This window comes from Thermobia domestica, chromosome 10 (assembly GCF_964235325.1).
Source record: "Thermobia domestica chromosome 10, izTheDome1.hap1.1, whole genome shotgun sequence".
Taxonomy (NCBI): domain Eukaryota; kingdom Metazoa; phylum Arthropoda; class Insecta; order Zygentoma; family Lepismatidae; genus Thermobia; species Thermobia domestica.
In genome coordinates this window covers 182,416,795-182,440,792 of record NC_137463.1, presented here as the reverse complement: position 1 = coordinate 182,440,792, position 23,998 = coordinate 182,416,795, and the positions used below count along the sequence as shown (strand labels likewise).

General features: G+C 38.7%; 1 protein-coding gene across 10 annotated transcripts in view; it reads right to left on the bottom strand.

The window, feature by feature from the left end:
* LOC145662867 (uncharacterized) overlaps positions 1–15,845 on the bottom strand; it is a 38,034-nt gene extending 22,189 nt beyond the window's left edge. The window contains exons 1-2 of one of the 10 annotated variants that reach the window (XM_081728818.1): positions 15,694–15,845; positions 2,377–2,515 (exon numbers count right to left, since the gene is read on the bottom strand). In XM_081728818.1, the coding sequence (XP_081584944.1) occupies positions 2,377–2,515; positions 15,694–15,762 (208 nt within the window). In that variant the 5' untranslated portion in view covers positions 15,763–15,845. Of the gene's footprint in view, positions 1–2,376; positions 2,516–15,281; positions 15,338–15,566; positions 15,670–15,689 lie in introns of those variants that run through there. The other 9 variants (XM_081728811.1, XM_081728810.1, XM_081728814.1 and 6 more) reach the window with 9 other exon arrangements.
* Positions 15,846–23,998: the final 8,153 nt, after the last annotated feature.

The following is a 23,998-nucleotide window of genomic DNA, read 5'->3' as shown; positions in this document are numbered from 1 at the left end:
ACTGGCCAGTAGACCAGAACGGGGGGTGTGGTTCAGTGAATATTGACATTATTCCTACGAATTCCTCAGTATTTGACATTATTCCTACGAATACAGCGTTTTGTGCACAACAATTGTCCCGGAACTCATATAAAGCGTATCACTTTTATTAGGGTGTCTGCATGCAACGATTTGATTGTTTAACTTCATTGGCGTAGTCCTTAAAGTAAAATGTATGAACATTTATGTTAATAGGATACAATGATGCATTCTATTTCAGAAAGAAAATAGCCAAATATTAAAAGCGGAAAGGCAAAAAAAAGGTTAATCCAAGTCGGAGTAAACGAAACTAACGCTGTATGACGTAACATGGGAATCCTGAAATTCTTCACACCACACTTTCAACAATTTTAAAACAAATATATAAGGTACCATCTCTACTTCTAATTTACATGTTAAAAATTAAACAAAAATCAAAAACTCACAATACTCTACAAAAATCCGGAAAACCCTCATGCTACACATGCGCACTGAAAATGTTCTGAAGCAATGACAAATGAGGTGTACGTGAGTGGTTTATACTTACGCCACCACCACAGAAAACACGTATCATACATTAATATTACGTCAATCAACTGCAATAAAAAAATCTCATTACACAAGATAGGTTAGTTTGCAGTTTAGCATCCCTTTCAGCACAGACGGCATATGAGACGAACTTAACTGCTTAACGTCAGATCCTAACCATAAGACTTTCCACCGACAATTGAACTCAGGTCTTCTACAGCTAAGGTGCGGGCACTAATAGTATGGTGACGAGGAAGTTATACACAAGCGTGTTAACTCTACAATACCAATCAAAGCCAGCCGTACTGTAAGTATGCGCTATCTGAAGATCAAATGTTTAGTGGAGCAGAAGAAATAATACAAATATATTATGTAAAGCAGGGCAAAGAGTTTTCTGGCCGTTTCTGATTTGTTAGTTGTATATTTCTTCGAGACATCTGGAACAAAGTTATAAAGAAACACCACTCAAAGTAATAGAACACAAAGAACCAGTGTGGTTTCAGACTGCTTAAACTATCATTTATTAACACCATAACTAATTAATGTTGAATATCTTCACAAGAGTAAGTTCACAAAAGAGACTAATAAAACTTAAGATTATCAGTTTTACGTCTCACAGTTATACCAGGTAGGCTAAAGAAAACTGACGCTGACAACAAATGCAATAGTGAAAAAGAAAGTGGGAGGAAACTGAGAAAACCTACTCAAATGATGTTTGTCCAACACAAAGCCCACTTGACGTGAGCTGGGATCAAGCCAAGAATCCAAGCGTCAGAGAGCGCTCTACTACAGCTCCGCGGCACCCAAAACAACTGAAAACACAGGACAGTACATTTACTTAGAGTAACTGCTAGTCTATTTACTAATTATCTACACTAATGAAATTCACACATATCATGGAACTACTTATTTCACATCCCTCCAAAACCATCCCAATTACAAATTAGGCTTGCTTCGTCCACATGTTCGAAGTGTAGGCGGCTGAGCACGAAAACAGGTAAGCAGCATACAGATCTACGAACTTATTTTATAACTACAGAGAAAATTCACGGAAACAAAAAGAAAATTGTTTTACGTACTGCTATTCTATGTAGACTGAAGTTCACAAATGATTAATGAAAACCTCGAGGAACTCCACGGACAATATTGTCCACAACAAACTCGTGACGTTGGATAGAACCAGAATCACTCGCAACAGAGGTAAAAGCACTACCACTAAATAGGTAAGATAAGCTAGTGAATTATAAATAAGCCTTTATAGTGATCAAAGAAAGGCTGCGTTGTTTTTCTTGAGGTAACTCCCGTTTCCTCTCCCTTCATTATTCCCCTATTATCCATCTCACCATTCATTCATTAACATCGATCCTAATCGCAGGATATCAAACTCCCTGCAAATAATTAAAAACAATATTCTCGGGCAAATATTCTGGTAAAAGTAGCTATCAGTTTTCTTGAATATACGAAACGAATTTCATACAGAATTTCCCCACTTTCTTAGCTAGGATGGTAAGGAAGTCCTGTACTAAAACTCCGAGGAATGGACTGTCGCATGTACAGTACAATGTTCGAAAGTAATAACATTCGATTTTGTGCGAAGGTGTGTGAACAACTTTTATATTAGTAGCTGTATTATTATTCTGCACCGACTGTCTTACCAGCAGGAAGTTAATTCTACAATGGTATTCCTTACTCAAATGACATAGCTATGTTTCTTAATATTCTGTGCTAATTTTCATAGTGTACAAAATCATGAGATTAGGTATTGATTTTAAACACAATAGTAATAAATAATGATAGTAATTAATAAAACAAAATATCTAATTTGCGTACCTTGAAACGTGGAAAGTAACGATTGTAATCCCCAGCTTTCCAATAGAGCTTTGATTTCTCCACAGGAAGATTTGTCCATCTCTTTCTTCTCAAGCAATAATGGGATTATAATAATCAGTTGCAGTATAATACAAACCCACTAAGTTAATCATGAAGATAAAAGAATTTGTATTAAATATGAAATTGAATAAAATAGAATTCATTAGTTACAAAGTTGCATCGAAAATCCCGTAAGTCTGAATCTGCTTGTATTAAATGGTAAATTTAAACGAACTACATTATACTACTGTAATAGTGACATCAAATATGTCATAAGATAACGAGTTCAGTAAAAGTATATATAGGGGGATAGGGGTATAACTGTGGAATTAGAGAAATCCATCTGTACATTTTAAAAATATATACAGGGTGTATCAGAAGCCCTCTACCACTCTAACCTACATGGATGAAGGTTTATTGAATGTGAGTTGGGCGATACACTCTAGACCCAGTGAAATACTTGAGAGTACAGGGTGAGGCATAAGTCTTAACACCCCTGTAGCACAGGAACGACTTGGCGTTCACACTTGATTCATGGTATTGTTCGTGTGGGAAATGGACCATAGTGCATGACATGTTGTCCTGGCGGCCATCTTGAAAGCCGCTATCTTGGATCCAACTGGATTTTTAAATGGGAAAGGGGACATGGGTATTGGCACGATCTCAATCTCAGCGAAACAGTGGTGCAGTCCATTTTCACTTACCGTTATTGATTAAGAAGTTATTGCGTCACAAAGGGTGAAAATTTGGCATTACAGCATATTTTTATCTGTTGTTCCAGGTGATGGAAGATGTCGCTAACAATTCCAGAACGAATCGAGACCGTGGAGAAGAGTTGTGGACGATCTGCCAGGGTGAATGTGGCTGAGTTTAATGCATCTTACCGAAAGGGGATAACATCTCATACGTAACAGTATTCAAGTTGTTTAAGTTCCATGAGACGGGCTCTGTGATCGACAAGGATCGTCGTATGGCATCTATAACAGGAATCAGTGATCCGTGCTACGATTGCTGCGTGTGAACAAGTGGCACCCATACAAGCAACAATTCCAGCAGCGGTTAACCGAGGGATCCGAACAGACTGATGCCGTTTGCTGAATGGGCCACAGAAAGGTATGATGAGGACCCCATGTTCCCACAACGTGTTCTTTTCAGTGATGCATTATTTTTCGTTCAAGAAGAGGTCAATGAACAAAAGCATAGATACTAGAGTGACCCAGATTGACACCAAGACAGCAAAGAGATTGGTGGGGAAATGGCTATGGTGTGATGTGGAATCTGGGGGACGCATTATTGGACCGTACTTCATCCACGACACCCTGACTAGTGAGAAATATCGTGATCTGCTCGAGAATTAGGTTTTCCCTGCTCTCTTGAAGGAGGATTGATTTCCCCTCCTTTTCCCAGCAAGACGGGGCTACACCTCGCTATGCGTTATGTTCACGCCAATTGTTCGATAGACATTTTTCGGGACATTGGATAGGGCGACGGGAACCGATAGAGCGGCCACCACGATCTCCAGATCTTGCGCCGCTAGACTTCTTCCTTTGGGACCATCTGAAGAACCTGGTTTACCAAGAACCCATCCGTGATATCCACTATGTGATGCAGCGCCTTCTGTAATGTTGTGAAACCGTCGATCCGGACATGCTGTTGCGAGTCAATAAGGATTGGCAGATGCGTCTTGCAGTGCCTTGCTCAAGAAGGACAGCACATAGAGCACATGTTGTAATGCCAAATTTTCCCCCTTTGTGACGCAATAACTTCAAGAACGATAGGTGAAAATAAACTACACCACTGTTTTCCTGAGATCGAGCTCGTATCAAATGATACCCCACATGCCCCCTTCCCATTTAAAAATCCAAAATTGGATCCAAGATGGCCGCCAGGGCAACAATGTCATGCAATATGGTCAATTACCCACCCGAACAACGTATACCATGAACCAAGTGTGAACGCCAACCGTTCGTGTGCTACAGCGGTGTTACCGCCTTATGTCTCGCCCTGTATATCATGCAGACGATCGCCATCTTGGATTCGCTACTTGAATTCCCTAGAACATGAATTGATCAACGTAGGCCAGTTGAATGGCCTGCCCAATTATCAGACCTAACGCCACTTCATTTCTACCTTTGGGGATATGTTAAGTCTATGGTTTGTGCTGTAGACATTTGCAATCTTTGTCATCTGGAACAACGTATCGCAAATTTTACTCGATATTCTGCTTCGTGTCCCAGCAATTGCTCAGCGTGGACATGTGGAACAGGTAAACATATCTTTCAGTTGTCAATAACTTTTCACCAAATTAAGTTATATGAAATTTGATTGCATACTTGACAATCCATACACAATTCTAACTCATGGTCATGTACAGTATCACATTATCCACCTATTGTTAATAATAACACTTTTGAAATCTGGATAGCGGAACAAGATAGCGGCCGCGGCCGTCCGCATGACATACTTCTAAAAGTGTTCCCCTGGACTTAATGTGTATCGCCCATTCCACATTCAATGAAATTATATCCTTATAGATTTTAAAAAGGATGGTAAACTTTTAATACATCCTGTATATTATACAAAATAGTTCTATCAATAGTAAAGTCAAAAACACGTCATATTGTTCGATGTTTCGAAGTAAACCTAATTAGTCCTTCTGAGAAGGACACTGCACTTTTTAAAGTTTAGTATCTTCTTCAGTAGCAAGGGTATATGAGACATGAACCTAGGAATGATAGAACCCGAATCACAATTTTATGTATACTCTACCAGCGAGAATCAAAGCTGTCACCAAGTGTACATACGCGGGCGCAATAGCCGTTAAACCAGTAGATAGTGCTATGTGAGGTACCAAAGCCTCAGATGCATATCCGCAGTGATTTACAGTTCATTTTGAATAACGGAAATGGTCTATTAAACGCCATCTTTACACGAGGCTGGATCGAGCCATAGATGGAGTGGGTCAGTGAGTCGTCGGTCAAGTGGGTGAAGATTTGTGAGTAGATTAGTAGGTCGTGGGTCATCAGGACGTGACCCACTGTGACCCACCACCCACCGTGACCCACCATTATCTTCCTTTTTCATTAGTTTCTATTTATTACCTGAGGTAAGTATATCTAAGTGAAAATGAACTTCAGCCACGTTTGGATATTGATATTTGTAATTGTAATAATAGCAATAGGACTTACTACTTGACATTCGAGACTAGCTGTGCGATTTTAGAAGAGCTGACTATTGGAATAAATATATTTTTAATCACCTGTAATATATGAATTATATACAAATTGAACATCTCAGGAGCCGTTGAACTTACTGAGAGCTGAAATTCAGTATATTAACTATTAAACAGAGCGTGTCCTAGCATCTATTAAAATTCTCTTTTAATGGGGATCGGCTACTATAGGTAGGAAATTCGTAGTGGGTTGATATGTAAAAATAATCGAAAACGATCGATATTAGTTGAGAAATAAATTGAGAAACTATTGAAAAACAAAAACTGCAGCGCTCCGCAATCGATATCCATTGCTTTCTATTATACTAATTGCTGAAGCTTATGTTTATTATATTGAGCGTTCAGAGCACTAGGCAATCGAACCATAAAATTGAGAAAACTAGACAATTTTTTTACTTTAAGCTTAATTACATGGAAATTTTAAATTTGTACGGCATGCTTAATTATATGGAAAATTTAACTCTGTTTCGTATTTTCCTTTACGTTGGTTTACTTTACCTTGATTTAAGATAACTTTCATTCTATTTTTCACTGAAAAGTATCTAATTCAACAAAGAAATAATTGTATATGATAAATTGAAATTCACCGTATGACCAACACTTCACAATTTTATATCATAAAGGTCTGGTCCATCGGTATTGTAACAGAGCGATACTTCAACGATTGACCAAACAAACTCGTAGAAATTCAAACTTCGATTAGTGAATTTCAAAGGCTTATTTTATTACAAGTGTAATCTTAGTAAAGTCTATGGAAACGAGACTGTGGATTATGAGGCAGAGTTGATGACAATGGGTTTTGGTGAGTGGTTGATCAGAGTGGGTCACGATGGGTGGTGGGTCAACTTTTCATTGACGCACACAATCTCTGGATCGAGCCACTCTTACCACGCACCAACGAGTTCTGTCAGTTTTCGAACGCCTTAATACTCGTATAAGAAAATTTCTATTTTCAAACAGGGTATTGGTAAACTTGACAGGCGAATAGCCTGGCTAACTATAAATTAGATAGCTATGTTGGAATGAATTTGAGCGTGAATTAAAACATGTGTATTTTCACTTTAGGGCGCAACAATGGGCAAGTTAAGCAAGAAGCATGGTATTGTATTTTCTTCCTTTTTACATACATTTAGCACTGTATTCTAATGCATCTGAAGTGGACAGATCTTTATATATAGGCTAAACATAAAAGTAAAAGAAATAGCAATAATGTGAATTACACACACAAGGTTAAATTTAGTTACATTTTGCATATTATATCTTAAATTTTGTATGATACCGTCATTAAAATAGTTAAGAGTAATTTTTTATTACTTTGCAGTGTACGTAGAAACCATTTTATTATATATATATATATATATATATATATATATATATATATATATATATATATATATATATATATATATATACAGATGGTGATCAGAAAAATGGAAACACCTGTAGTTGGCAACACGTCAGGCGCAGTGGAACAGCAGTGTCCAGTGGCTGCAGCAGACGGAGGTAGTGTAAAATGGGAGACCTCTCAGATTTTCAAAGAAGGCAAATTGTTGGTGCGCGGTTATGTGGAGTGAGAGTGACGGCAGTGGCTACTGTTTTAGGTGTGTCGCGTGGGACAGTGTCGAAGGTGATAACGGCCTACACAACACGGAAAAACCACATCGGGGAAGCGGAACAGTGGGCGGAAGAAAATCATGAGTGACAGGTCACGCCGGGTATTAAAGCGCATTGTCACGCAGAACTGTCTTGTGACTGCGGAGCAAGTGACGGAGGAACTCAATCAGCACCTCCCCCACCCTGTTTCGACAATCCCAGTCCGCGGCGAATTACATGACATGAACTTACGGGGTCGTGTTGCACGGGCCAAACCGCTCATCAGGGACCATAACGCTTTCGCACGCCGCAAATGGTGCAGTGACCATGCAACTTGGACCGTTGAGGACTGCAAACGTGTGATATAGTCGGATGAGTCATCCTTCACCCTATTCCCAACCATGGGCCGTGTTTGTGTGTGGAGAACGCCCAAAGAAGCTTATGATCTGCAGTGTCTCCGCCCAACTGTGAAACATGGCGGCGGCTCGGTGATACTGTGGGCCGCCATATCATGGTTTTCATTGGGCCACTGGTCACACTTAGCGGACGAATCACTGCCAACTATCATGTCGCAATTTTAGGAGACCACTTGCATCCTATGGTCCGGATGTTGTTCCCGGACAATGACGCCATCTTCCAGGATGATAATGCACCCATTCACACAGCTGGCGTTGTTGCAGCGTGGTTTGAGGAACATCGGGATGAAGTTCAACGCCTCCCCTGGCCCGCCCAATCCCCAGATCTCAACATAATTGAACATCTGTGGTCCGTCTTGGAAACACGACTCCGGCGACGATTTCCACCTCCATCTCCTCTCACAGAACTGGCCGACGCCCTGCACGAGGAATGGTGTAAAATTCCACTTGCTATCATTCACGACCTCTGCCTCCATCCCACGTCGCATCAAGGCTGTTCTGAAGGTGAAAGGTGGCCCGACACCATATTAATCTGGTAAGTTGCAATTTCGTTCAGGTGTTTCCATTTTTCTGATCACCATCTGTATATTGTAGTGCTAAAAAAAAAGTAATGGCACTGATTTACTGTAGATCATGTACAATCTTAATGTAATTAGCAATTCATATTCCCTTACCGACCCACCAATATTCGCTGTTCATTTGTTTTCCCTGGTTTTCGAAGTCGTGAGCTGATATAGGACTTACAAATAGGTGTATTTCATTTGATTTATAAATATTATAATCAGAAAGGATCGGAATATATGATTAAGTTGTTGAAAAGGGAAACTCAAAGAGCAAATAAAGATAAGAGAGAATCTTAGTTACATGAAAAGTGAAACATACACCGACCTATGCTTTATCTAGCGTAGGTATTGTTCGGAACCAAAAATGTGGATTTCATATCCATGCAATTAGGTTGAGAGTGGAAGCGATGAAATTACTTGACGCATCCATTAAGATTTCGGAAAGTGCACACTCCTGCGCCGTAGGCGCAAACTCCACGAGCTAATTTTCTGCCTTCGCTCTCTACAATGACCGAAGAGTAACTAAGTTAATCCTCATCCCAACATACCTACTATTTAGTGAGAGGTTACTAATTAGTAAGATTTAAGACATTAAGTGGTGATTTATGCTGAGAAAATTTTATAGTCATATCTCGCATGCCTCCCCTCAGCTTCATCTACACACATATTGCAAACGGAATACAGTAGACTCAAGAATATCCGGGCTAATGTGGCGGAAGGGCAGGCCGGATAACAAAAAAAGCCGGATAGGCCGGAGTACAGTCTACATGAAGCATACCCCAAGAACAATTGACGTATACAGTACCGTACAGTTATAAGCAGGTATAACTGAAGCGTACTGTATTGAGGTCCGTTACATATTGACGAAACAATGAACAAGGAGCAGAACGCTGTTCTTTTCCTGTCACAACTTGTATTTTGCACATGACACGTAGGAGGATCGTAGCAAACGCCTGCTTCCAATGCCTTGGCAATGTTGCCAATGCAACGCCTTGCCTTCCTCAATTACGATACAAGAAAACTAGGCTGGATAGTACGGAAGTCGAATAGTCGTGAGCCGGATACTTATGAGTCTACTGCACATGTGAACTTCCTTAATTGGCATAGTTCGTTAAGTCAGTGGTTTTAACCAGTGTATCCCGAAACTTTAGACATCACGAAGCATTTAGTTAAAATCTATTTGGAGACATTACCAGTTAACGCCTCCAGAAGCATCAACACTTAAGATTTTAGTACTACATAGTCGGTACTTTATAGAAACTTATAGGCTTACACTAATATAGTCTATATTATTAATACAAAATATGCATTTATTCCGTTAACTCCGTGCCGTGTTTCTGACAATGAATTACGGATAGGTTAGGTTAGTTCAAGTTTGGTTTGGTTTAGTTTACTTAGTATGCCTACCTTGGTTTGATGAGACTGGGCTTATCGGAAATTAACCTAAAAACAAATATATCGTGATGTCGTTGGAGTTTAGTCAAGAAGGTTGCGAACCATTACTTTAAGTAAGCAAAACTTGTAATCGGTTGTGGGAATAGGACACGGTGACGAATTAATTAGATTTCGGAACGAAAATAATCAAAATTAAAAACTGAAAGAAAAAAATCTCAAAGTCGCGAAGTAAATAAATACACAAGATTGTTGCATCTTGATGATGTAATCCCTCACATTCAGGGACGTAATGAATCTCACACTCAGGGTGGAGTGTATACCTACTAAAAAATTTTTAGCATTGCGTCACTGATTACGATTTCATTTCAACGATTTCCTACAAAACATACTTTATACTCTATTATCTCAATATTAAAAAAAAAAAAAAAATTAATCTGCCTTTTAAAACTAAAATACGTAAATATTAAAAACTCAATTCTGTAAATATATAAGGTAAGTTGGCGAGGGAGATCGGGGTTCGCTTTCTGGTGGGAACAAATTTGATTCAGATTTCATGTTAAAACTGTAGGTCCATATTTCATATAGCCTCGCTGCTAGAACGGACGCTAAACTAAATAAATTCAGAAAATTCTTCTACTACTTTGTGGCATAAAAAAGAGAAAACTATGCTCGTAACATAACCTTAAATGAAATATAAGGGAATGATTTATACTAGCGTCATCACAGAGAAAACGCAACCTTCCCAGATGACCTAATGGGTAGCACATGTGACGTTGCACGTGATCCCTGCTTCGATCACTTTCACAATCACTCACTTTCATTAATCATCCGTCACCTTTAGTCTAAAGTGCATAATCCTGGAACATTAAGATAAAAATGATTTAACAAAATACATATAGTGTACATTATAATTACATTACATTACCAATCTTTCGCAATTAATAAACCACAAGTCATTACACAAGCGTTGTTAGTAGTAAGTTTAGCGTCCAATTCAGGTCCGAGGCTATCTGAGACTTGGTTCTAGAGCTTTAACGTGGAATACGCATCTCATGAGCTTCCACAAGATCCGAATGAACGGAGAGGGATGAGGAAGATTTCCCCTCTCCAAGTAATTTAATATTGTTCACTCTAAAGATAAACCGTATATAACTCTCAATCTTTGCCGTTACAGGGTACTAGTTTGAAGTGAGGTGATCCTGAACAAAAATTGACCTGATAGAGCATTTTCGTATTATGATTTATTACGATATTCGGCAAGGGTAAACACAGCAACAATGTGTTCGTCAGATAACTGCTACTTTTCCTGATGAAACCCCATCTCAGACAATTTACAGGTGGTTTCAGGAATTCACGTGTGGCCAGCTCAGCCTGACTGATCGGGATTGTGCAGGTCATTGTGCCAAAAAACGTTGCTGCTGTTCGTGAAATTATGAACACTGATCGGCATGTGACTTATCGCGAAATTCAGGAAATCTTAGGCATTGTTATGAGCCAAATACAAATAATATTGCACTATTATTTACGTGTGAAAAAACTTTGCACTCGTTGGATTCCACACAATTTAAGTCGCGCACAAAAGACGCCCGTGTGAAGTGGTGCAAAGTTATAACGAAACGGTTCAAGTCTGGATCATCTCGGTGTTTAACATTGGAGCAGGTGATGAAACTTGGATTTATACGTAAGAACCGGAAACAAAGCTGTGTGGGTGTTCCGCGAGAACCTAAACCAATCAAACTTGTTCAAGCACACTGTGCCTCCAAACAAACGATTGCATAAATTTCTGATAAATCAGGGCATATCGCAACTGTCCCACTGGAGAATCGCAGAACAGTCAATGCAGAATGGTACACAACCATATGCCTATCAGAAGTACTGAATGTGAGCAAACAGTTCAACCGCCGTATCATTCTGCATCACAACTATACCAGCTCGCACACAGCAGCTACCACAAGTGATTTTCTGGACCAGGAAAGCGAAGTCATGACATCCGGCTTATTTCCCTGATTTAGTTCCCAGTGATTTCTTTTTGTTCCCAACAATAAAGAACATGTTGCGTGAGAAGCGCTTTTGCACCTCCAGAAGAAGCCATCGAGGCATACAAACTGCAGGTTTCACAGATACCAACCTCGGAGTGGCATACCTGTTTCAAGATTTGGTTTTATTGCATAAAAATGCACTGCTACTCAGGGGGAATACTTTCATAAACAAAAAAAAAAAAAAAAAAAAAATTGCACTTTGATGTTCTTGCGTTCTATCATTTTCCCGAAACTTTCAGTGCAACCCTCGTATTGCATCACAGATATAAATAGCTTTGATTGTATATCTAGAAAAGTCTCTCTCTCGTAAGAAGCTTCATTTGAACCCTTCGAGTTACTGCACCTCCCACCTGGATACAGCAGGGTAAACGTACAGTCTCAAGCAGGCCCGAAACCAGCCAAATATGTTTGGAGGGACCATGAATATATGGGGGGGGGGGTAAGTCATCAAAACTTACCTTACAAATATCTAAATTGTGTTTTCCGTATTGAGGTCTGGAGGGGCCACGAAAAGTTTAGGGGGCCAGTTGCCCGCTAGCCCCCCTCTAGTTGCGGGCCTGGTCTAAAAACAAAACACTAGAATGTGCGCAACTGGGGATCAAAACACATTAAACGGAATAGGAGAAATAATTCAAGTGAATCAACGCTTAGCATAGCGAGTTTTTGCATATTAGTTGCTTTGTTAATACCTAATTCCTTCTAGAAATAGTGAAACAAAACTATGAAGAAAAAATAACCGAATGAATCTCAAGGAACCGGAATAATTTTCGACTGATTAAACTAGTTATAAATTCTATAACTTACTGTTCCGTTGAAGTTCTCAACTCCAGCAAGTAGCCCTACACGAAAGCCAAACTAGGGAATTAAAAATTAGTTTTCTTTTTTCATGTCGCACAGCTACGACTTTAGGCCAAAAGAGACTGATGATTGATAGAAGTAAACGCGTTTGTGGAAGTAACTTAATTTGTTTCCACCCTCCCACCGAGAATTGAACGAGGGGCCACGTTCCCCAAGGCCACACGGAAATCACTAGACCAGCGGGGAAGACTACTAAAATACAATGTAACAATATATTTAATGTAAAGTAGAAATCAAATTAGTGTAAAGAATTGAGAAGGAATATTATTCTAAATGCCAACAGGGTATATAATTAGTATGCTATTTAACGCAGTTCATCTGAAATGGTGAGCTGTACACACCAATATCACGGAACGATTTTTATGACAGTGCCCTTAAACTATACCAACTAGAGAATTAGACCCAATTATCTTCGTGACATTAGGGAATGCAGGCAGGCGCATTAGCCCAGGTTGGGCACAGCTATAAAGAAAACACATGGAAACAAAGTAAAACATCTTTCAGTTTTACGTCCCGCTTGTAACCAGAGTGTTCTAGAAGGTAAAAACTGGGGGGATGCCCCGGGCTAGATCCGCCACTGCTTGTAACGTAATAAAATGTAATAATACAAGTAGTTGATTGATCAGATCTGGTTATACCGTGAACCACCACTCGTAAAACAACGAAAATACAGTTACCAACTGCAACTATGTGGTCTTCACGTTGCTGTTAGTAACCACATTATATCTTTACTATTACTTATCGATAATAACTGAATGTAACATGCTCTGTCTCATAACATCTATAGCATCTGTCCAAGTTAAAATTCAGTTGTTTTAAGTTTTTACCAGCCACAGAATATGAACCCAGTCCAATCCTACAAATGAAATCTTTAAGTTTTACGTCCCACGGTTATGCCGGTTAGGCTAAAGGAGACGGTGATAATGAGAGATGAGTGAAATGGTGGAATGAAGAAAGTGGGAGGAAACGGGAGAACCCCGAGAAAATCCACGAGCACGGTGTTTGTCCACCACAAGGTTCACTTGGCGGGGGGTGGGATCGAACCCGGGACCCCAAGCACCAGAGGTGAACGCTCTACCACTGAGCCACCGCGCCCCCTCCAATCCTACAAGTCTCACTGTGAAAGGTGAAATTAAAACTGCCTGGCATTCGAACCCACGTCAGGCATTTGTTTTAATGTCCGTTGCAGACTCTCGTGGCGGCTTGCGTGCATACCCATGGCTTTCAACTATGGTTTAATAATCAAATCAAGTGCGAAGACAAATACAAATCGCAAACATGCCAACTCTCCATATCAAGTTAACGCAGATGGGAAGGGAGGAATGTATACCTAAATTCCAAATTTATGTATCCAAAATGATGAAAACATGTTTTAATTTTGAAAATTACGTTTTCTAGACCAAATATGAACTAACCAGAGATTTCAAGGAACCAGTTCGTCATAAGCTAGAACCATCGCACATCACTAACTATTCAAAATTATATTACTAATTTCTAATATTTCAAACTACTAAGGCAAGGGAATGAGTTAATTTTTGTGGAAGCTAATTTGAGCTCACTTTACTTTCATATATACATACCAATAAGCTAAAAGTTTCAAGAAGGCCTGAAGATGGTCGAAAAGGGTTCTCAAGCCCTCCCCCCTGGCCTACATCTTAGCTACGGACATGACCGTGTTATACTACTCTATGTGAAGATACGTTCCTCTAACATAGGACATTTTTTTCGATTACTTACGTAAAGAAAAAATATTTTATGCAACCTATATACACCTTTGAGTAATTTCAAAATGCTCCAATATTTCAAATAACTTATTCCAAGAAGTTATGAAATGAGAGCTCGGACCACGGTGACTCAGTGGTTGAGTGGTCACTTCTGACGTCAGGGATTCCTCCCTGTTCAATCCTTGTTCCAAGGTTAAGTTCCATAAACTCCGTCGGTCCAGACCTACTATGTAAGTGAACGGGCAAAAATGCACTTTAAACAGAACATACATTGGAACCAATACTAAACAAAGCCCTGCGGGGTGTGTAACCCCGTTCGCTTGCTGTCACTCGCTTAGTTATATTTTGCTTAGTAACACTGGAGATCTTATATTTGCAGGATTGGGGTAGAAACTAAAAGATACCCAAAATCACTTGTTCTGCTCAAAGTGCACTCTTACCAGTGAACGAAAATTAAGCAAACCTAACCAAAATATATTTATACGTAATTATGCCATTTTTTTTTCATTTTTAATAGAACCACTGAATCGTAATAAAATAATCACCCTGGCTACTACTAACTAATCTTGACTCGCTATCGCTCACTTGGCATTACTATGTGAATTCGAATATTGAGCTTTGATAAAGAAAGTAACCATCCTGGGTACCAACTCTCGTTACTTATATGTGCGGACCAGCATTCTAGAACCTTCCCCGTAATTACTGTCAAAGTTGAAAAGCTGTTGGGGCTTAACGGAATAAATACACTATTCCCAAGTGCTTTGTGATGAACAAACACCATGCCCCTTTTTTCCTCAGAGTTCTCTCGTTTCCTCCCACTTTCGTTATTCCATCATAATCATTCATTTCATAATCAGTCTCCCTCAGCCCCAGTGCATAATCGTGGGACATTAAACGGATATAGTATACATGAAGCTGCATCAGTTCCCGAAGGAGCAGGACGCTCATACTTTTAGGGATTATTCATTATGTACGAACTCACAAAGGGGGTAACAAAGCGACTTTTATTTACTTATCGACTGATACGAAAATAAAAATGAACGTACCTGTACTTTATATCTGCATGTGTAGTGCCCTTATACTTTATCTATGACTATGTGTGTGGGGGGGAGGGGGGCGTTTAACGCATATCGTATGTCTTGCGCACATGGACACTTCTCACTATTGCACTACGAAGAAAATTTATGATATTTCATGTAGAAGTGGTAATAGAACACAGAAGAAACGCAGATAAGGGGGTTCTCATGTATACTATTACCCATTAAACTTTTTTTTTTTTTTTAATGAAAGATTAACATAGTCTACACAAACTGCTACTTCTACAAACATACCTTCATACATTTACGTAAATAAAAAAACAAACGAGCTTACGGAATCTCGCAGCACTGAGGTGAAAGTAAAACAAAACTAATTGAAATGTAAAATAGTAGATCTTCTAGTGCAGGAAAACCAACCTACTTGAAATCCTAGGTGAGTGACCACGATCAAAAACGCTTCCACTCTCCTTCTTATACTAATTTTGCACATCAAATGTCAAGCCAAGACGAAGCTAAGTCACTTCTATGCTACTGAATTCTGGGTAATACAAACATAATGACAACCCGCCCGCTAATGCTACCAATGAAAAAGATCCACCAGTTAGTAACCCCTACGGGCAATTTTACTATTGGGCAATGGAAATAAAAAAAATGCTTTTTACGTCAAGCAACTGATAGCAGACACTGATATATTATTTGTTTTTTCTGTTGTTTTTTTTCAAACCTTTCAATACCCACGTATTTTTTCTGTAGTGGGACTGGGTTGTCAGTACACAAGATATACATGGAAAGATACAACACCGAGGCTACATTAGACGTAGATCCGTAGCTTTAATTCAAACCACATTAGAGAGCACGGTGGCTTAGTGGTAGATCGCTTGTCTCTGTGGCGTGAGGTCCCTTGTTCGATCCTCGACCAAGTAAGTTTGTGGTGGGCAACATCGTGTGCGTGGGTTTTCTCGGGGTACTCCTTTTCCTCCAACATTCTCATTCCATCAATTCTTCCCATCCATCATTCACTTGCTTTGTTCATCGTCTCCCTTACCTTAGCGGACATAAGTACGGGACGTTAAACTGAAAGATTTCATTTCAATTCATTTCATTTCATTTTTCAAACCACAGTACCTACCATCGAGAATCAAACCTGGTCCTCTGCATAGGCAGCGAAGTTCTAACTACTTGGCCACGAGGAATCCCATCGATGTATGTTTGGTTTGGTCAACAACATATTTTCCTCTTTTACTTCTTTCTTTAGTGGTTGAATAATAATAATAATAATAATAATAATAATAATAATAATAATAATAATAATAATAATAATAATAATAATAATAATAATAATAATAATGAGTTCCTTCGTGGTTAAGCGGTTAGCGTACGCGCCTTTGGCGTGAGAAACCCGGATTCGATTCCTGCCGGGAGCTCATGTGGTTCGGATTCCACGATAATCAGTAGGTCCCGTCTCATATAGTCTCGCTGCTGAAAGGGACGTTAAACTCAAAATCAACTCAACTCAATAATAGTAATAACATACATCCAGAAATGCTTTAACGGTGGCTGCAAATCGGATGATTAATATGTATGCTTCATGTGCATAAAACAAAACCTAATAGATGACTAGTTAGCTTCCATGGGCACGTTGTACGTTACAGAAGGATCAATATTATAAACGTAATTTGGAAGATGGTATAAATATAAAGAAGAAGGCAACAATGTAAGCCTGGTATCTTATGCGTTCATCACAGGGATGATACTGCATTGTAATATACATGGAATATAGGAATAGTCTATAGTTGTTTTGAGACATCGGAGAACACCCGTATGTGACGTAAAATAAAGTGATAAACAATTCCGCTTTTTTCGCCTGTGATCAGTACTCCAACTAAGATTTTTTTAAAGAAAAAAAGATACATTGGTACGATGGCGTCAACTGCCGTGTCCCCGTACGAATCCTTCCATTTAACACAATGCTTCTTCACGAGTGCCGGGTACTAAGAGTTGTTCGAGACAGTTGTTCCAAAGCTAACGGTGGCGGCGACTGTTTTAGAGGAAGCAACTACAGTTGCCCCGTACAAAAGCTCCAATTTAAGCAATACTTCACAAGCAGTGACATAGCTCGGTGGTTGCGTGTTAAAAGGACATTAGAAGAACTAAAACGCTAAAATGACGTAATCGAATTTTCCGAAGAAATAAAATAAATTTCGATGATTTTTTCCAAACCAAACTTTGACTTTCCGCTGAATAAAATGAAATCTTTAACGCCCCACGGATATGCCGGTTAGGCTAAAGGAGACGGTAATAATGAGAAATGAGTGAAATGGTGAAATGAAGAAAGTGGGAGGAAACGGGAGAACAACGAGAAAACCCAAGAGCACGGTGTTTGTCCACCACAAAGTCCACACGCCGCGAGCTGAGATCGAACCAGGGTCCCCAAGCACCGGAGGTGAACACTCTACCACTGATCCCTCCTCCCCGCTGAATAAAGTCGAAGTCACTACTCCAAAAATGAAATTAAATGAAATCTCTAAGTTTTACATCCCACGGTTATGCTGGCTAGGCTAAAGGAGACAGTGATGATGAGAGATGAGTGAAATGGTGGAATGAAGAAAGTGGGTGGAAACGGGAGAACCCCGAGAAAAAACATGAACACATTTGTCCACCACAAAGCTCACTTGGCGCGAGTTGGGATCGAACCAAAGACCCCATGCACCAGAGGTAAACGCCCTACCACTAACCCATCATGGCCTCTATTAATAAAATTGCAAACCTTTATTCATGTTATAAGTGTACAGCATACAGTACATATATACATTGTATTATTTATACCTTTTATAAACCATGAGTTGTGAATAATGCCACGGACCTTCTAACGTCGTAAATATATTTCACGTGAATTACTTTTCTATATTGAAAGTATTTATGACGAAAACCTATCAACATAATATTTTCAGATTTGAAACGTCCAAAACTGGAATGTTACGCGCTTAAAACTAGGTCAGATAAGCTAGCAAATTTGCATGCATAGTAAAACTAAGTAAAGTTGACTGATAATAATTTCCGCCCCATCACATTTGGTGCTTTAACTCTCTGTGCTACTCGCCTGTTTTCACAAATTGATTCCCTCTCTTCACAGTGTTTCACGAAACAAATCTTGGACTCGGTAGAATTCTCACCTCTGACGCGTTGGGTCCATGGGTCGATTCCAGCTACTGTCAAGTGAGCTTATGGTGGGCAAACACTGTGTGCGTGATTACTCTTTAAGATTCTCCCGTTCCATCCCACTTTCTTTTTGCAACCAATATCACCTATCTCATCATCACCTTGGTGGATAATCGCAGGACGTTAAAAAAAAAAAGCTTTTGTGAAAATATTCTAGCAAAAATGGCTAACAGTCTTTTAGACTACACGAAGTCGCTATTCGCGCTGAAAGCGGTTTCTAAGCAAACATGTTATGAAGTTATGAGATTTACTGTGTTATGTTATAGTAAATCTCCTCCGAGGAAGGGACCGTCTAAAAAGAAATAAATAAACACAACATTTACTTTGTGCACCTTGAAATGTAGAAAAAGTTTATACGCGCCAATGTTCAAAGAATTCTCAAAATTCAGATTCGCCCATTCCTTTCTTCTTAACTAACGGGTTACAATAGGAAGATTTGCAACCAGAAGTCACGTTAACATGTTAGTAATTTATTAAGCTTAAAGCGAGTTATACTAAAGTAATCGGTAATTAAAGTTATATCTAAGTAATGTTATACTTAACTATTGTACTTACTCAAGCTCTTGTTTCCTTCCTTTGTTCTTTTTACCTGTAAACAAATCTCGTTCAGTAAATGACTCTTCTTCTTCTTCTTGTTCTTCTTCACCAATTTAATGCCCGAGGCAACAAATATCGTTGGATAGTTAGTAAATATATGAAGCGTATAATAAATTAATAAGATCGTGTTACGTAGTAAAGTATTAAAAGTATAAGGTAGAAGATATAAAATGAGGGGTGTTACAACCTCCACACCGTGACACGATATGCATAAACCGACTCGCAAGAAAACGACAGTTGTTCTTTGTTCAATGACGTCACTCATGATGAAAGAAAGAACTGTCCATGGGCGGTCAGAATCTCACATACAGATGGATGGATGAAATATATAGCTGACGTATATAATATACGTATACATATGTAATATACGGAAGTTTGTTCGATGTCAGACATCCTGCAGCGACATGATGTAATATCTAAGTGAGAAAAAGGCAGTAGTTATGTAGTATATGGATAACGTATGCTCCATACAGATTTCCGTACTAAACGTAAGGATTCCATATATTTGTACAACATACCGCTGTCCGGATAACGGATTTTTCTCAGTGTAGAACCTAGACGACCTGAATATCATATACATATTCATAAAGCCGAAGCAGCCTACCAATCTTTGAGAAATGCAAAGTACGGATGCAAATACATTAACAGCAGCACCATAGTTGCTGCTATGGATCTGAATCAAGCACTTCCAACACCGATGATAAGCACGCGAACTGTTTTCTATTTGCCGCAGTTGTGGATATATTGTTTCGGGTTCCATTTCTGTCATGATGATTCTGCTGTTATGTGTGTCTGGTCAGAACCTGTTGCTTCTCGTGATAGTGATGAAATTGCAAGCTGTATTCTTCGAGTGATGATGCACCTACCAGAGATATTTGCAACAGACGTACTAGTGTACAATGATTCGTGCGTTGGACCAAATAAATATTCGCTCATTATGGGACTCTGACTGTATTTATTAAATGTCACCGACCTCCAGACAATAGAACATAGTTTTGAATCTTGGTCATATATTGCTCCCCTGCGATGCCGATTTCGGTATCATTGAGAGAGCGAAGAGGAAAACAATCTGTGTATACCCCCGCACAGCGCTTAAAAGAAGTCATCGAAATGACAACAGGAGTCATGAAGGTTGTATCAGCGTTGCGGTATGTTCTGATATTTAGCACGAAAACAGAAGATGGGAAAGTCTTCAATATGAGAGCAGCGACTGGCATGAAATTTATGAAAGGCAGCCAAAAAATACTCCACATGTGAGCCTTTGAGTACTCTACGTTTGCAGCGAGGAAAAGGACAACCGCGCTTTCTGCAAGATATGGTGTTCCTGGTGGAAGACCTATTCAGAATCCTAAGTATGATAATGTAATGAGCATGTTAAACTACATTCCACCAATCCACCACGAATGTTACAGATCTCTAAAATGCAATAATGGCGACTGGAACTACGTACGGGTAGAGGATATTGACAGTAGCGATCGCGAGTGTTAGTGTGAAGTGTCTCTTCAGGGACGTGAGTACTGTGTCCTGGGTAATGGTTTATTGTGCAGTATAATGTGTATGGTACTCGTCTGCAGTGTTGTATTTATAGTGTGTACAGTTCTAGCATATTAGGATGCTGCCGTACAAAGGAAATATTTTTTTTTTTCTCTCTAAAACATGTTATTTTTGTGGCTACACGAACATGTGTGAATTTCTTTCTCACTGAGTAGAGTACGTAAACGTTATTTGCAGAGACGAACATGGTCTACTCTGTTGTGTTATTCTGTACGTTACGTACATATTCGCGTATTGGAACTTTCATTTTGATCCGTTAATATAGAAAGCTCGTATTGGTTTGGAAGCCATGATCATGTGCATATCTTATGTTTATTTCTTCTTAAAGATGCATGATGATTTTTTTCTGAAACATATCAGACCTTCCTCTAATATATGTGGTTGTAATTATGTACCTTTCTTTCATAGTAAAACTTTTGTCAGTTGCAACGCAAAACCTTTTGTTTCTCGAAAACATTAAAATGTAGGATACGCCCCTTTCCCAATAAGCCCCATCAATTATGCTACCATTAATGACAAAAATTAGACGTATAACACATCACTTGATAATTTTATTAGCACTATTCGATTAAAATTAACAACTTTTGTAAATTTTGAGCTTACGTTATTTACCAACACTATAGGGTTAATACTACTTGCGAAAGGTGTAAGAGGCAACAATGGAACAAACTGCGAATTACATTTAGTTTCAAAACGCCTTTTTCTTTGTATTTTTTTGTTTAAATAAAATATTTTTATTTTCTCTTCATGTTCTGTGAGAATTTCAAGCAAAGTTTTTTTTTTCTTATCCACTTTTATCGCTAATCATGACTGATATAGGAAAACTTTCACACGTAACACAAATTCTAAATAACGTGCCTAATTGGCAGTTTTAGAGTGCCTAAATCTTAGCAGGGAAATTCTCAATTTTAGATCAAAGTGTATGATTTGCGTTATTAAACCACATGAAACTAATGTCTGGCTTTCGGTTGCTTCTCTTGTAATATGAAATTAGACGACAAATTTCTTGTAGGACTTCTATACCTTCTTGCTAACGAGCAAATAAGTAAGAATCCTTTGTAGGCCACGATGATAATCTTGTTTGTTTGCTCTGCAGTATAAATAAAAGTCAGTAGATGGCTTTTTAGTCGCAGTAGTCTTGTTCTATAGTTGCCGTAAGTACTTTGATTCCGTAAGTACATTTCAGTTAACTAATTAGTTTAGAATAAAATCCTCTTGGACATAAGGATAATACTATGTTTAGTGCCTTCCAAATAAATATGGAGAATTTGAGTAAAATAGAAAACACTGATGCTAGGATTCCTGAATATGGTGCTTTCATAGGACTTCCGTAACAAGTGCATATGAGCTTTATCTTGGGACTAAAATTAATTTCTTGTTTTTCGTAAATATCACTCAATAGCTTCAATTTTTAATAGTGCGATAATTCTTGTGTCATCAGCTGAAACCATGTTTGGCTATCAAATCTTGTAAACACATACTTTTCTTGTGCTAGAACCAAAGTTTTAAATTTTTCATCTGACCTCTTTAAAGCCGTATCCAATTTTTTACACATATGTTTGTAAAATTTATACTCATGTCTAAAGATGGCATTTCTTATGTCACACTGAAGATGAATTAAGTTTCTAACTGCATTCGACATATTTTTCTTTATATTTTTACCTGAATTTTCTATTTTCTTCAAAGAACAGCAAGGCTTTTGTTTTTCTACTGATATATTTGCTTTTCTTTTCCCTAGGATCTCATTCTTAGAAGTAGGTTTTGGTGGTGTCGGCAGCAGCACTATTGATGAATGTTTTTGAATTGCAGTTCGCATGTTAACAGCAAAGTTTGTTACATTATTATTCCTTTCGGAATTCGTAGCTAAATATTGTGCCTTCCAGCTTAAAGTTACTCGGGAATCCTCCAATGCCAAAATGTTTTCTTTTACATGATAAGCACATGATATGGTGTCAACTGCAACTCCAAACGAATTTCTGTTCACACTTGATCTTTGACACATTAATAAATAATAAATATTCTCACTTCCCAGTTCATCCACTTCTAATTCTTTCAAACACAATTGTATTGTTGCCTATGTGTAATCTGTTCTCGACTCTCTTCTGCCACATGGAAAATACTTTCACCTTGGAATGTGCGGATACGACTTCAATAGGAGACGAAGCTGAATAGTTACCAAGTTCTAAGGTTCTGCATAGATTTCTTAAAACATGTGTTTCAGTTTTGTAGAAATTAAAAGAAAAATAAATATGCGTATTGCTTAAGTGTGCAATGATACGATCTGCTAATTTCAAATCTTCAGCGTTAAAATGTTTCGAATATTCATAAAATAAGCTCAAACTTTCGAATGTATCTATTTCATGATGTTTCAATATTTTCACAATTTTGTTATCACTATTTGCTAAAGTGCTGTTTGCACAAACTATGTTTGCATCATGAGATGTTACCGCTGGTGGTTTATAATTCTCACCAGTGCCCACCTTTTCTTCGATCTTAGGCACGATCCTCTTCTTGTTTTTTCTTCCTCTGTGCCTTTTTCGCTCCTGGTATGTGTTTAACGCCGTGCCCAAAACACGTTTCTCTACATATTGTGCGCTGTTGTACAGAGGCACAGGCTTTCTATATTTGTGGATTTGATTGTCGCAGGAGGGGTATCGCAGCGAAGAATAAGGTGGCTATATAGTTCTCTCAGATATTGTACTTGCTCCTTGTTTACCAACATTTGATGATCTCTTCAGTCTTTCTCCTAAATGATAAGGATACTGCAACTGCTGTTGGTAAGAATATGGAGAATGAAATTGAAAATTTGGAGGTACAGTTGGTCTTGTTCCTCTTTGAAGTGGCACACACACAGGAGGTTGGACTTGAGCATAAGAATATTTCGTGCCACTTCCGATGTTAAGGGATGCTAGTCCTTCGGAAGAAAAACCAGGCTCATAAGATGTTATATGGCCTTTGTGATGTCCCAACATGTGCCTTCACCCCGCAGACAATAATAACAACAATACAGTCTTATTGCTGGAGATTATGGCATCAATGATGATTTGCATTAAAGGTTGTTTAGTTAAAGTGTTCGGCAGGCCTATAAGAATACTTAGTGAGTCACTGCAGATAAACATACGATGAAGCGACATATGAAGATCATGATCCACAGCAAGCTTAAATGCTATTAGCTCAGTAGTAGATACTGACTATATATAGTCTAAATTCTAAGCTGTCTTCGTCTGTGACGAAAGTACAACAACAGAATTCTCACTTTTTGAAAATCACATTAAAATTAGGGTACTCTTCCAGCAACACCCCGATTTTTGCTGATATTTCTGATTGCTTGTGTTTTCTGTTTAATGTGTGACGAC